Source organism: Platalea leucorodia (genome assembly GCF_965183815.1).
Source record: "Platalea leucorodia genome assembly, chromosome: 1".
NCBI classification, from domain to species: domain Eukaryota; kingdom Metazoa; phylum Chordata; class Aves; order Pelecaniformes; family Threskiornithidae; genus Platalea; species Platalea leucorodia.
This window is the reverse complement of record NC_138823.1, coordinates 76,600,229-76,615,507: the sequence shown is the minus strand read 5'-3', so window position 1 is coordinate 76,615,507 and position 15,279 is coordinate 76,600,229. Positions and strand designations below refer to the sequence as shown.

At 40.5% G+C, this 15,279-nt stretch overlaps 1 protein-coding gene across 5 annotated transcripts in view; it reads right to left on the bottom strand.

Annotated features, from left to right (window-relative positions):
- LOC309601577 (aromatic-L-amino-acid decarboxylase-like) overlaps positions 1-15,279 on the bottom strand; it is a gene marked incomplete at its 5' end in the record, with an annotated part of 44,974 nt that overhangs the window by 16,013 nt on the left and 13,682 nt on the right. For 3 of the 5 annotated variants that reach the window (XM_082334669.1, XM_082334670.1, XM_082334672.1), the window contains 5 exons: positions 976-1,043; positions 2,749-2,843; positions 4,069-4,135; positions 10,492-10,635; positions 14,067-14,201. In XM_082334669.1, coding sequence (XP_082190795.1) covers positions 976-1,043; positions 2,749-2,843; positions 4,069-4,135; positions 10,492-10,635; positions 14,067-14,201 — 509 coding nt within the window. The remainder of the gene's footprint in view (positions 1-975; positions 1,044-2,748; positions 2,844-4,068; positions 4,136-10,491; positions 10,636-14,066; positions 14,202-15,279) is intronic. The other 2 variants (XM_082334671.1, XM_082334673.1) reach the window with 2 other exon arrangements.

The window sequence follows — 15,279 nt, the reverse complement described above, 5'->3', positions numbered from 1 at the left end:
ATGTAATGTATTATCCGAATAACAGGCACAGCTGTGCAAAAGACAGCTTTGCTGAGGATTTTACATGAGCCAAAGGTTAACCAAAGGCAACTGAGTGATCACTGTCTCACGTTTATTCTTCTTTTAAATAAGGTGACCTTATTCCGGATGATGTTTCAGAGTCTTCTTTTTTAACATTCAGTTTTTCCTTCTTTTTTCACTTTTGCAGATTTTGTTCTATTCTAACTGAAACGGATGCTTTCATTTATTTTGATAAACAGCCTGCACTTCCTGAGCAGCTGTTTTGCTAATAACTATCATTAGTCGTGCCGCTGGTAGACACTAGGTTCTGGAGATCCCAGTGGGCCATAACAGGACCATCTATTATGGGAGGTCATTATTACTGCTATTAGTACTCCTATGGTACTTTGCTTTGTTTCAAAGTATGCCTACTGCTTCTCCTTTGGCGTCTTTTTTAAATCAAAATGTCACCTCTGCTGTCATCTGGGGAAACTGAAAATCAGTACAAAATGGCATAAATAGTCCTTTTTGAAAACAATCGCTCTTCGTCAGCCAAATCCCAAGCATTTTTAGAAAGGCTTTTGAAAGAGTCAAGGCTCAAGCAAAAAGGAATTTATGGAAAAGAAGAAAAAGCTTTGTTTAGCGTGCTGTTCATTGCATTAACATCCTTCAATGAGTTTTTTTTTTCATTTACGTTTTAAACAGTCCCAAAATGGAGCAAGTATGAATCTGCAGACTTTTCAGGATCTCTCTGTCTCTGGAACATAATGCAGAGCTCAGACCCATTTCAAAATTTTACTGAAACTTGGATTAAATGAAAGAGTGAATTTTGTAAATAATTTACAAGAGCTAAACCTATCCAGAACTCTTCATTTCAACACAGAAATGTAAATAAATGTCTACTGCTAGAAAGGCAGACTAATTTAACATGTGATTTTTGTCTCTTGTAATGTTTTCTTTTACTGTAATACTTACCACATAGCAGAGCAGTCAAAATTCACTAGGAGCCATTTATGAGGATTAAAGTTAAATGAATCTGCAAACTGAGAATGGATAAATAAAAAACAGAATTATGAAAGAGAAAAGGATCCATGTGCTAATGATACAACTTTGTCAAATTGTCAGAGCACACCTTAACTACGAATGAATTCCTGAATTGGGGCTTTATAGATAATCTTCATGCTGATGTCACCTTCCTTAATAACTGTTGTAGTTAAATCTTCATTTATTTGGGGGATGGCATTGAGGTTTGGTGTGCAGCTATGGTGTTGGTGTTATCAACATTTTGAGCATTTGCTAACAATTATACTTTTTAGATACATATGTTATGAAAAAGTAAATATCTCAGTGTAAACTAAAAAAAAAAAAATCTGCATACTCAGAAACATCTGTTGTGGTTCATATCCCAATTTCCAAAACCAATTCACTAAGCTTTCTATTTGCAAGAATATGATCCAAGTCAAAAGAAAAACCAACACAGAATAAGCATTCACAGTACATGTTTATATAAACCATGTAACAGGCCTGTTTCACTTGATGTCTGTTTAGGCATGGCATCAGAGGACACCCAGGTAAGTGAGACGGCCATTGCGTGGGAAAGGCTTCGTCCGTGTGCTATGTGTTAACAAAGGCAGATGCCACCAGCCTTAAAAAAGAGACAGGGCCTGGCAGCACCAGCTGACTACTCCGTACAGCACTTTTCTGTTCTCATTTGCTTCTCATAACCTTCTCTGTCACTTGTAAACAATTAACCATTGCTCTCATAAGAGGACATTGTCTGTCTGTCTGTCTATCTATCTATACATCTATCTAGCTATCTCCCTGTACTATGTCAGGTAAGAAACCTATTCATGGTTGTTAAATATTTACTCTTATGACAAACGCTGGCACCAACAAGGTACGCTGTTTCATTTCCTTCAGGAGCCAATACCAATAATTTAAAAAATACTCCCCCACAGGAAATTACAACAGGCTTCATTTGCTGATAAAAAAGAGACAGAAAGAAATGCTTTATTTGTCAGGGAGGTTTCCCTCCTCTTCTTCATTAGTCCCTACCTATCAGTGCTGTGTTTAAACTTCTGGCTTTACCAAACAGTAATATTTTCTCCACTGACGTGGAAGACAAGGACTTATCTGACTGTCTGAGGGGAGCAGCAGGAAATTGAAGTATTCTTATCTGGGCAACTGAATGCCGAGCAGCTCAGCGAGGCGGGGAAAAAGGAACGGGAGTGCTGTTGGAGGAATATTTCATTTAGCTCTCTTGGTTATTAAACCCTGTCTGTTTGAGATACAGCCACTGGCTCTATCCTAGATGACTTTCAGGATGTAAGCAAAAAATCAGACATAATGAGCTCATTCATTTGTTGAACTTCTTTTCTTGGTTTTGGTTTTTTTTTTCTCTTTTGTGTAATGCAGAATTAGGGTGTTATAAATGTGCCTTTTTGGACATTCGGGAAAAAGTTCCTCTCTTCTGTTTTGTAAGACACTTTGTTGATTCACTGCTCCTTGCTGTTCTGGATGACAGACTTTTACATACGCTGGTAACTTGCATACTCCCAGAATAAACCACTAAAAACTACATAAACATAAGTCATGTAATAGACTGTACAGGGAGTTGTAGTGCAAACTGAAGTGCAGCGTACTCAGAGATTCTACAAGAGCCAGTAATGTTGGATGCATAAGAGATGCACAAATTCTATGGAAGAGCAAGGTTTTAGCAGGCTGCTGGAGAAGAAACACTTCATTCACCTCCACTCCGTTTAAAAGGTGCCTGAACTCAGGGCAGATGAATGCACTCCCGGCGTAGGCCGCATCAATATGCATCCAGATATTTTCCTTATTACCTAAAAAAAAAAGTAATTGAAGGGGAACTAAATTAAACAGCAGATTAAAAAGCCCCATTAATTTGCATGAAACCAAGTGCCTGAGAGATTTTCCTTTGATGTTATTATTTTCCCACTTTAAAATTAAATTAAGAGATTAAATGTTTCTACCACCTGGGTTTCCATTAATACATAAAGATGTATACGTAACATATTCTTCTTCCTCCCCACTTCTAATGGAACTGAGTCCTTCTGTGTCTAGGTTTATCTTATTAATATGAAGCAACATAAAATATTAAAGGATTTTGATTGAAGAACCATTATAAAACACACTTTAAAAAGATGTATCTAGAGAGGAAGTTATCATTTCTGTGGTAAGAAAACTATCTACTTTAGCAAGAGGAGCTAGAGTTTCAGCTGTGCTCCCCACTTCTGACTCATGAATCACAAACACGTGTTTCTAAACAGTATGTTTTCCATATTGATACATGTGCATGCGCACGCTTCTGCGCTACGTGCAGCAAACTCTTTATTTCGAGGACGGAGACGCTTATGCAAAGGCAAGCATTGAAAGGTTAAGAAAGTGCTGGTTTCGATTAGCCACTGAATGGTTTCTGCAGCAGTATTTTAGCATGCGAGCCTCTCCTGTATTCTCTGTAATTCAGTATTCACGCTCTGCTATAGATCACCCGTATTAATGCACACGGTAACAATTCCTGTATTAAACTGTATTAAACACCCTGGCACTTGTCCTGTTCTCTGGCACGAGGAAAGAAATCGGGGAAGGGAGAGGAAGGATTAAGGAGAATACCTGTGGATTTTTGGTGCCTATTTCCCTGCTTTTTATAGCCATTGGAACCAGACAGAAACAAAACCCTTGGTGCAGAGCGGAATTAGAGTTCAGCTTTTCCCTGATCTTCACCATTGCTCTAGATGCCTTGCAGGTAGAAGGGCTTGAAGAAAAATGTTACAAACTGAAGCACTCACAGGACTTTTTAACTGACAGTGCTCCCCAAAATACGTGCCCCCCAAAAACCCCTCGAGGCAACGTCCTCTGTTCTCTTGACCGGTTTGAGAATGCAAGCTTGCTGCTTGTCCTAATATTAGAAAGAAAACTGTAACTGAAGGTCTCATCTGTAAGTAGCCTTATTGAATTTGCACACTGACGCTGCACAATGCCCTGGAAATGACTCAGCGTGGCTTAAACTGCTGTCTGCAATTTTAGAGAGTAAGAGGAAAGACTTACAAATAGGACCCAGCTCTAACAGCTTGTCGAAGGAGCAGCAAGATGTGGTTCCAAGTGTTGCACAGAACTGCAGAGCCAAAAAAACAAAGGCAAAAAAGATTAAGTGTTACAGCAAAGAAAAATATCAAATGAAAAAAACTGCTCGCAAGGGCAATGCTAAACAGAGAGAACAGATGATATAGGGCAAAATAAACTGATCTTAGCCAATACCTATCCTTCAGTGGAACTTTTGAGAATCAATGTTTTTGTCAGAGCTCCCATAAGCAGCCATTGAGACAGCCGCATAAAACCAAATGTTAATATAAAATTGACTGATAAGTAATGTAATATAGTCACAGGATTAATGCTATATTTTGTGTGTTTCCTATGTGTTCCACATGCTTATCATGTGGCCCAATACTAACCTCACATACGCATGTATCATCAAAATGATTTGCAGTTTATGGTATATAAGCAAGCGCTGAACTTGAGCAACTTAAAGGTGCAGGAGTTCCTGTTGGCAGCATGGATCACACACTGTTCCTGCCTGAATTAAAGAGCCACAGCTCTGTAACAGAGCCTTGTAACAGATCTGTGCTCGACGGATCTGCAGCCTGGGACCTGGTCACTAGCAGCGTACGTTCGCTACTAGGTTTGCAAGACTTTTTCCCAGAGAAACTTTTTCTCCCAACTTCATCCTAAAATACTGGAGCCATTCTTCCTTACTGTCTCATGTCAGGTATCCTGCTGCATGACCAGTGGGCCAAAGGCAGAGGCAACATAAATGCTGAAGTTTCACAGTAGAATGCGCATATAACTAGGGGAAAATGAGATACATCCCAAGAATACTGAACTAACTCGATAATCTATTGCTAGAGAGGTAAAACCTCTTTTTGAAGTACACTTTTGAACATTTCTGCATCTATATTAGACCATATACCTCAGAGATATTTTAAATTGCTGTAGGGAGCTGAATTCTTCTGTTTAATGGGAAGTACTCAGATAGTATTTCGTTCATAGAAATTTATGGTCACTCTTAGAGGAAGTCAGATCCTGCCTTTCTATAGGGCAGACCTGATGAAACGTAGTCATGTAAACCCTGAAAACGTTTTATCCCTGACAGCGCACGTGTTCCCCCAGTTTCACAGGTAGAGCAATATTAAGAACTATAATCATGTTCCATTGCACCGATAGAAAATATTGGCTATGGGAGAAGTTATTATTAAAATATTGGCTATAGGCAAAGTTATTATTAAAATAAGGAAGGGATGATTCAGTATTTTTTCCATATCAAGCTACTAAGAACCTGAGTTTGAAACAAACACAGATCTGAAAATGAGAAGCGCATTGAATAGACAGTTAATAAAACTTTGCTGCTAACACATTTTTCCCTCAGAATAATCTAATCTTTATCTATACTGGGCCTTCCCGTATACCTGAGACACATGGGGAGAACAGAATAATTACAGTGCCTTGAGGTACATTTATGGCTTCTCTGGAAGTTTAATCATCCTTTGAGGGAGGTGGCTTTAAAAAGACTGCAGGGTATTTTTTTAAAAAGGAGTAAGTTTGCTCCCTTTTTTTACTAAGAGGGCATGCATGTATGGAGTGGCAATATATTTATCGCATTATTGTCTACCTAAGACGTTCCCACGACCAGGAGAAACCTGCATTTCACCTTTAGCTGAGCCACAGATCTACAGATTGTGTCAGAAGAAACGGAGGATACCGTGATGAAAATTCTAATTTGTCTCTACCCATAAAGAACAGGGGTTAACCCACTGGACTGGAAAGTACCCAAGTAAAGAGTGCACTACAGACTTAGCTCTGCTTTTGTACATATATCCTATGATAATATGGCGTGGACTTTCTGACAAGATTAGAGCAAAATTATCTTGGCTACTCCAGCAATTAAAATAACGATGGAGATTTCACAACAGAAAGTTACCCATTCTTGTTATTCGTGTCGTACTGCAGTTAAAGTATTCTCCTTCTGATCACGGTAAGGAGTGTGTTGCTTCAATGAGAGCTTACATGAGTTCCAGCATATGCTTAGTCGTTTAAATAATGGCTTGTTCTGGAAAGTCTACCTCAGTTTCTGAAATAATTTCGTTGTCCCCTCTGCAGGTGTCTAAGCCTCGAAGCTACTTGTTTTAATTCTCAGAAACCGCTTAAAGTGACAGCATCTGCTCTTGTCAGGACTCCCATTACCCCGCCTCAGTACTACACAATGAACGTAACTCAATTTGTAACCTGTGTAACACCGGCAAAATCACATTTGTGCAAAGGGCAGGGGACAGGCGGCATCACAGAAATGGGACTGATGGCTCAGTACAGCCTGCAGGCCTTATCCTTTCCAGGTTGTGCACTTCACATTTGACTCAGCCCTGGTTGCGAATACAAAGCAGCCAAAAGGCTTGCATCAGTCATCTCCTGTGTCGCTTTCCTGAAATCAAGAGCTGTGTCAGGGAACATGCATGAATCTTTATGGTGCCTGAGAGCAATGACTCCCAATCTTTTCAACTGGAAGGCCTCCTACAGCTTTTGAAAAAGACGTGGACACATGTTGCACAGTTTCACCACAAAGCTTTTCGTTTGCAATCAACTAAAGTGAGGCAGAGCTTTCAATGTTCTCTTCTTATTTTTATTGTCTCCTACTCAGTTGTTTGCCAGCTTGCGCTCCTCAGAATGTCTGTGGCTTGAAGAAAACTGCAGCAGTTTACTAAACCACCATTCAGGATTTTACAAAACGGCAATCATTCCCAAACTGTGGGTTAAGAACCATCGCCCTAGACATCTGTATATGTCTCGAGAATGCTTCTGCCAAATGGGAATCTGTGGCCAGGATCTAAGTGTTAACGTCTACTGAAGAGATGGCTCCTCTCTCAGTCTAATTCTGATTTATTGTTTCCCGAGTGAGTCCGGATACAAGCAGCCTGCTTCTTCGTACCCTGCAGATCATCATTCAGAAGAGTCACTTCAGCTAGAATCAGAGAGGTTTCACGCTGGGCCTTTGTTCAGCAGCGAGGCGATCACGTTATAGCAGCTTTATACTGGATGGGGTTGTTGAGGTATATTGTACTGTATCGATGCCAGCTGCAATGTATCAGTGTTGACTTACGAAAGACAGCATAAAGCTCACAGGCCACGTTTAGACACGTTCAAGTGAACTCGGCTTGAGTGCAGCGGACCCTACATCTGCATGTAGCGGTGCTTAACTTCGCGGCCTCCACATTTGGGCCCCCCGGTCAGCATTCATCCAACGTAGAGAGGCCTGCCTCAAGCTGGGAGCACAGGGCCCAGCGGAGAACGGCGTTTACGTGTGTGCTTAACCACCGGTTAGCGGTTACAACTAATGAAACGGGCATGACTTCAGCACGCGCTTTAAAGCTCCCCCTTAACTGGTGGCCAGACGAAGGGCTGCGTGTCAGCCACGCTTGGAAATTGTTCCTCGGTAAGTCGTGGCAACTTCGGTGCCTCAACACCTGACAGGGTTAAGTGCTTTGTTTGCACAGTCTGCTTGCTTTACTCTGTGAGAATCTCTCTGTTTCAATTTCTGCAAAAGTATTTTGAAAGAGACAAAGGAACGCAAGTCTGAACTTAGAAATAAAAACGAAACAAAAGTAGAGGTCTGCGTACGCTAATTGGCAATAGCCTTCACTGAACAAAATGATACGCACGTTACTAGTGCTAAAAGACATTGCTGGTGGATAGGAATTCAAAGACTCCTTGTAAAGACAACGCCTCTCCCAGAAAAAGGCTGCCTGCCAAATCCTATGTATGGGAAAAGCAAACCCATAGTTACCAGATTGCTGTAACGAGAGAACCTGTTTCACATCAAGCAGTCGCACCCCTGATTCTCCCCTCACCTCTACAAGCAAAGCACTTCTGTCAAGTTCAGTGTAATGATGCCTCATTTATTCATTAAATGTAAGAGCAGAATTGTGCCTATAAGGCATTGTAATTTGCTTCTATTTTCTTTTGAATCCCCTGCAAAACTTTTTTTTTTTTTGCTGATCAAGGAGACGGCATCAGCTTGGATGCAACCAAGATCTCTTCGTTAGGAACGATCTCTCTGCTGTCGCATGTCTCTGCAGGCAGAACAACTTCTGTTAAAACTTTTTCCTTTGACGTTGACTCGCTCCCCTTAGTGAAGGATCAGCAAACACGGGGAGACAAGGAATCAAAGGGCATAAGGTGTTTCCTTGGCAATGTGCCTATCTTTCTCACCACAGCAAAATAACTTAGCACCAAATTACTCAAGAACAAAAGAAATGGAAAGGCTTTTGAAATCTGCAAGCCAGAAAAGGGAGCACTAATACAGCGCATGGACTGCTGCTCCACATGACAGAGAATTAACACACCTTTTGAGTTAAGGGGCCAACCGTAAGGATAATGAGATCTAGTTTAATCTAAGCTGACATGTTTTATGTATACAAATAAATGGAAGACCTGGCACAGGCCATATTAACTCAGACTGAGCCTCTACGGTCTTTGAAAGCCTGCTTTGCACAGCTAAGCAAACAGAGGAAGAAAAACAACCCTTAAATCACCCTTTGTAAAGGTGTCCCTGAATGCATAATCCAGATTTTTTTATTTCTTCTTGCTACACCTAGAAAAATTAATAAGGAAAGAATATTTATGAGGGGCAAGTTGCATTTTTTTCGTTAACGGACGAAAGATGAGGAAAAAACCACATTAAATTTGTCATTAGTGCACAGAGATGTGATCTAGCGCTGTCCTTGTTTTTGTTTAAATTAACTGTAAGAGAAACAAGTAGAATCTTAGATAAGATATTATGAGCTGGTACCATATAAGAGAGAAATAAAACATGCCTTATGGCACATCTCCACTTCAACAGGTGCAGCCCACAGAAGAAAGTTCATTTAGGCAGCCTTACAGATGCTTTGTTTCTCAGTCATAGTCGTCGTCTTCTATTGGAAAGCAATTGATGGGATGTGCTCGGTCATCCCAAGGGCTCGCTAGCTCTAGGCAGGCTAGAAATTAGCAGCGCTCTGCCCATATGAGAAACACTTTTCACCCTAGTCATCCTCACACTACATAAAAACAGACACGAAAGGTTAATAACAAGAAGAATACAAAGATTACATTTTCAAAAGAGCTCGGTGAAATTTAAGCTTCTTTGTCCTATTTGGCACTTAGCCATCCACTTATCCATTAAGCAAGCTTAATCTGCTAATTCTTCTGAAAACAGTTAATAGAAATTGAAGTCACATTAGCCCTTTTCAAAATGTTACCACATGAAAGGAAAGAAAAAATCGTCGTCAGACATGACTTTTCTGAAAAAATCATGACATATTTTTGACTCTCTAAAAAAACCCCATTTCTAAAGTTCTCGGTTCCTACAATAGCGGGTGTTTCCTCCGATTTTTCTTCAGTGGAGGCCAGTCAAAACCTATTATTGGTAGCATATCATACCCCTTTACAGAGCTATACAGATCATGGTCTATGTCAAGTTTTGTAGAGGCATAATGCTTGGAAATTAGCAAAAAATCTTGTTGATGGTGTACAAAAACACAACAGAGGTTACTTACTCCATGAAAAAACAAATGGTATAGTCTTGCTTTAACTTGAAATATGAAGATGGTGTTCTGAACTGACAGGAGGAGTAGATCTGATGAATAAGCAAATACTCTTTTCGATCAGGTACTTATCTTAGTAGAACCAAACGTTAGAATTGTATCCCATCTAACACTGTTCTGTGTCAAAAACTGGGGGATTATGAGCTTTAGCTACTCAGATACAAACATTTGCTTTTGCTGGACTGCTGTGGAAGCAGGAATCTCTGGACGGGAAAGTGGCCAGATAGCAAGAAATGATGACACCTTAGCACTTCCACAGCCAGATTGCCTATAGCTCACCTGTTAGAGATGATAAGTCACGTACTCACAAATACTCATCTGACAACGTCTGATCTTGCTGATATTTGGGGTACCTTATGGAGGTTGGTTTCTTTGCTAACGTAGTGAGGAGGAGAAACTATTTTTTCTTGAAAATACTTAAGTTGGAGATACCATCATTTATTGCCTTTAAACTTGGTTTATGTGCAAGTCAGCTAGAACATGAAAAACAAAATTATACCTTTGTAAAAGAGGCAGTTCAGAATTCAGGTGTTAGGAGATTATAACGTTGCAGGACTTCATGCCACTGCAAAATTCCCCTGCATTTATTCAACTGTCTAATATAACTTTCAGTCCTTTTACAACATCATTTTTGCTGAGAAGTGCAACCAGCTGCTCACACGAGTTGCTTATACTGCACAGAAAGGTGTGTGAAGAACACTCATGAAACCTGTCCTGGTATTCTAGCTAGGCTGTCTATCGATCCCTCTGTTAGGGACAGATCATCTCATCTACTCATGTCAAAAATACCTTATCAATCAGAAGCAATAAATCCACTGATCAATTAAAATCCAGTACTCACAAAGAACGGGATAAGACCAGAAGCTTTGTCTTCATCCAAAACTTTCTTTAGGGCTGAACCACAAACACTAAATGTATCATCTGAAGAAACGTTTTTGATCTTCACACCACCAATTAATGCAGCCCTTTCCACTGACGAATGAGCCTACAAGGAAATGGGCAGGTTTTAAGACAGATACCTTTTACTGGAATGTAAAAAGTTCATTTGACTTTGAAAACAAAAAATAATTTCTTTCAAGTAAAGCAATACTTGAGATCCTGGGACTGTTGCATAACAGATACGTACGTCTCCCTCTTTCGTACAGATAGACAGACAGACAGATGGACACGCATCCATACATATATACAGGCACACAAATAGACTAATAGAAACCCTGAAGTATTCTTGAAACCATTGCCATGGCGTCATTCAGACAAGAGTTCAATTAACCTTAGTGAGAGCCTTAATTAACATGTTCGCAATTAGGTAGGATTGATTAAGAGCTTCAGGATGTGGCTCCAAATCAACCAGAAGACATGCAGATAATCAGCTTGCCTGATATGATTCAGTTGCTCACTAGCATATTTTTATGGCATACAGCTTTGCTGAACCCTAAGAAAATATACATCATGGTATGGTATAGATTGATATATTTTCTTACATTACCATTTTTTTTAGATTACCCACTGAATAAATTGTGGTTCAGTCATGCATCCATTCATTTTGGTAGGCAATTAAGGATCATTCCCAATATGTTATTTTATTTATAACCCATTTTATTTGAATTCCCCTTAAATATTTTTTTAGAACATGAAGTACATCTCAGTAAATAAAAACAAAGACATCACTAAGAAGTTCTTATAAAATTGTGAAGTACAATACTATAATAACTCTGTTAACAGTAAAAGGTATATATAGCCACAAAATACTCTCCTTCAGAACATGACTAAAAGCAAAAAAAGCTATTTTACCTTCTACCTTCTACAATTTCATTAATTGTCATTAATTTGAAAGAGAAAAGTTCCTCACCTTTTCATATCATGACTATTCTCATTCATAATCTCCATCCTACCCTTGTTGGTTCTTGCTAGTGCCTACAAGAGCACTTACTAATTTTATTCCAATTTAGAATATAATCACAGAAAAGATTAAGCCAAAACACAGGTTGAACAAGACCAGATGAAGATAAAGTTTCTGCCTTTCAACTTCACATATCCCTGGAATGACGTGTTTTAAAGGCAGATCGACTATTAACTTGTATCTCAGCAGTGCCTCTTGTTAACGTACTTTGGCAAACTAATTAGGCACCAGCTTGGGAAAATACAGAAGTCTAGACTTGAAATATAACTGACTGCTTTTGAAGTGAAAAACAATGATGTGTGTACTATAGCAATACCATACTTCATTCAAGTGTACAATGGAAAGAGGTATTTTATAACTGATTTATACAAGAATTGTAAATAAGCACACCATAATAATACGCTGAGGTTGCTAGCCAGTCAGAACCTCAGAATTCCTTCCACAAGTCTCCAAAATTGTAGGAAGGCTCTCTGATAGCTACAGCTATTCACAATCTTAAGGTTAAAACTGCCAAGATGCTTTTGCATTATAACAAATCTTTAGTGACCTGCTGCTCCATGGAATTCCTAGTCCTCAGCAAAGTACTCGGGAATCTCCCACCATCCTTGAGGAGAGCAAGAAACCAAACAGAAAGAAGTGAAATGAGCGGGCAGCTGCTTCAGGTAGCCAAATAAACATGGCAAAAATGGTTGATGAAGAAAATGGCCTGAGAAAATTTGTGAACATCAAAAAAGTACCCTGACTTCTGTCCTAGTCCCAAACAGTCAGGTGTCTACTATCAGGGGTAGCTGGATGCTCCTCTCAGCTCCGAGGTCTCACATTCAGTGCTCCTTGCAAGAGGAGCCTCAGCCAGGATAGCCCAGGCACTAAAACAGACAGGGATCCTCTTCTGTTGTCTGCAAACCCCCAAGCAGTTACTGGGGAAAGCTTGGTTGCCTCTCCTGCTCTGTACTCATTAACGCAAAGCAAAATGATTTCAATGGGATAAAGATTTTCCCCAAATGCCGAGAAGCTAACATGATCTCCCAAGACGTACAGGAGCCGAATTCAGCTTTCTGCTCTGCGTCTCCTTACTGGCCAACTTTTTACCTCCCTCCTAAAGCATTCTTGCAGTGCTATGCTCTGTCGGTGCATGGATTTCTCTCCCACGGAATGGCTTAGGCTTACTTTCTTTTGTGGATTATTGCCTATGAGTCACACAGGTCTGTTCTTAATGCAGAAGGACCGGTGAGCCGGGCAACAATCTGCTTTGAAAGGTCAGCAGTATCTTAAGGCAAATCCTTCGGTAAACATAAGATCCTCTGACCTTCAGTAGGCAGGAAGGCCTGTCAGCCCTCATTTCAGGTCAGCCACTTACATGGGACAAAAAATGAAAACAAATAAAAGGCTTTGTGCATCACTGGGTCAGAGTTTGAGTTCTGGGGCTGGCGGTCTGCCCAACACCGACCTTAGGGCCCCAGGCCAAAAAAGGACAAATATCCTTTGTGCCATTTGAAAACAGTTCTCTTTCCTCATATTGTCTTGTCCTGACTCTTCTCGCCCTACAGGTGTAGTCCCTCTTCCCACCAGCAAAGAGCAAGTGTCCTTTTAACTTGTTCTCCAGGGCTTTTTAACATACGCTCAGTAGTAAATCAAGATAAGCCTGAAACCTGGCCATTTTATTCTGCATAATCAGGTACTACTTCAAACTAAACATCAAGTACTAAGGAAGTTTCTTCTCTCTCACTGACATTTAGATAAGAAAATGTCACAGCTATTGAGAGAAGCAACACTGCTTGGCCCTTTGGTAGGATTAGTGTGTCAGGAAGGTCAGAGCAGCAGAACTCACAAGACTAAAATTTGCTTTCATTAACAGTAAAAGCCTCTCACGGTCCTGGCCTGCTGAGCATTTAGCCTGACTCAGGCTGCTAAATACCACTCACAGTCAGCAATCAAGGATTGTGTTTTCTCTTTTCTTAGAAGATTTCTGAGCTGTATTGAAACATGGAGATCTTAGGAGTGTTTTTCTTTCAAAAAAAGAATCATGTTTTGGGCTTCTTCAAGTACCATGACCAATTTGCTCCCTATTCATGCACTAGGTTTCTCTGTGTGCGTGCACCCGCACCCGTGCACGCCCACAGGCAGAGGATGTATGTGTGTTTGTTTGCCCATGTGTACGTAGGAGGCAAATAACGTCTGCGCGCACGGACACACAAGCCTCGATGTACTAAAGGATGGCCTAGGCTTACTCAGCACAACTGAAATTAACACCTTACTCAAGTATCTATCTTTACTTCAAATGAGCTCTTTTTGTAAAGAAGCAATGCTTAGGTAACACTGACCTCGGGATATTTCTTCTTTGTATTATGGTAGCGCACAGGAGATTCCAGCCCACTTATGATGTGCAATAAGATTTAAACAAGCAAAACCAAAGAGTCACCAATCCAAAGAGTTTATGCTTCATTCACCCGCCTATTGAGGTGGCTGAAATTGTGAAGTAGAGCCCCCGTGTTTCCGTGTTTTTGAGGGGTACTCACCTGATCAGAAGTATAGGCCACCAGCCTGCCCATGATGTCTGCTTCTGTTAGCTCAGGCTTTTCTGACTGCACCCGTCTGGTAGCCTTGGTTCTTGCAGCAAGCAGTGAAACCAGGGTGGCCTCGCTTGCACTTCCCTGTGGGACAAATTGAAGGAAGGTTCAAAAGAAAGACATTCCTGAAGAAGAAAAGCAACATTTTCTTCTATATGAAGCTGCAAAGTTGCGAACAGAAACTGCATAGGAGAAACTGCGCTCTCTCATGCTTTTTAAGAGCACGTGTGACAGCAAGAGAGGAATCTCTATCAGATCTTGGGCCCCTCCTTCCTGATGCCTTTGTCTGCTCTCTTTAATCTCTATGCTTGTCCAGTTTAGGCACCAGCCTTGCAATCAGTGCCAGAAAGCTGGACTCACAGACCTAAACGCCTGTGAAGAGGCTCTCGAACCAGGCACCAATCATCTGTTAACCAGTAACAACGGCAGAGTAACTGTTGATTTCTGTTCCTCTGGATTTCTGCACATTTAACTTCCATCAGCATCTGACTGGCAACCCTCATTTCTATCAAGCAACATGCATAATTATAACGCCTATTTCATAGTTAGAGTTACCCTGGGCAAGTCAATTGTTGTGGCTAAGAGAGAAAGAACACTGACAAAGCAAAACAGCGATGATTCAATATAGCTAACTGCATTTCGAAGTATTAGTTATGTACGTTTTCTTCACTAAAACCACACGGGTGAAAGGAACAGCCACACACGCTTTCTAAATTGCCCTTTGACTCACAAAACATGAGTTTAAATTGTGTCTTGGATACGCTGTGACAACAAAGAGGGGAATTTTTTGTATCAGGTGATCTGTAAATTTCACAAGAGAATCCACGTTCCCGCAAATTCTTTTCATGGTTTTCCTCTAGAACAGGCAGGTGAAACATGCTCTAAACTGCTCTTTTAAACTATAAGTAATGGTTTGTAAACACACGTTCCTAAATGTCCATGGTTTTGGGTGTCCATACGCAAGACAGTTTTTAGGTACTTTCAAAGTTGAGCAATTGTCCTGCGCACCTTCCTCTGCCAAGCCCACAACACGGCCCTGAATACAGTTGCTTATATTAACAAGCATGTCTCAGAAATATCCTCAGTGTCGACAAGATAATTTTGGAGTGATGTTTCTGACAGTTGTACCAAACTGCTATCCTCCCTCTGTTGAAGACCTGTC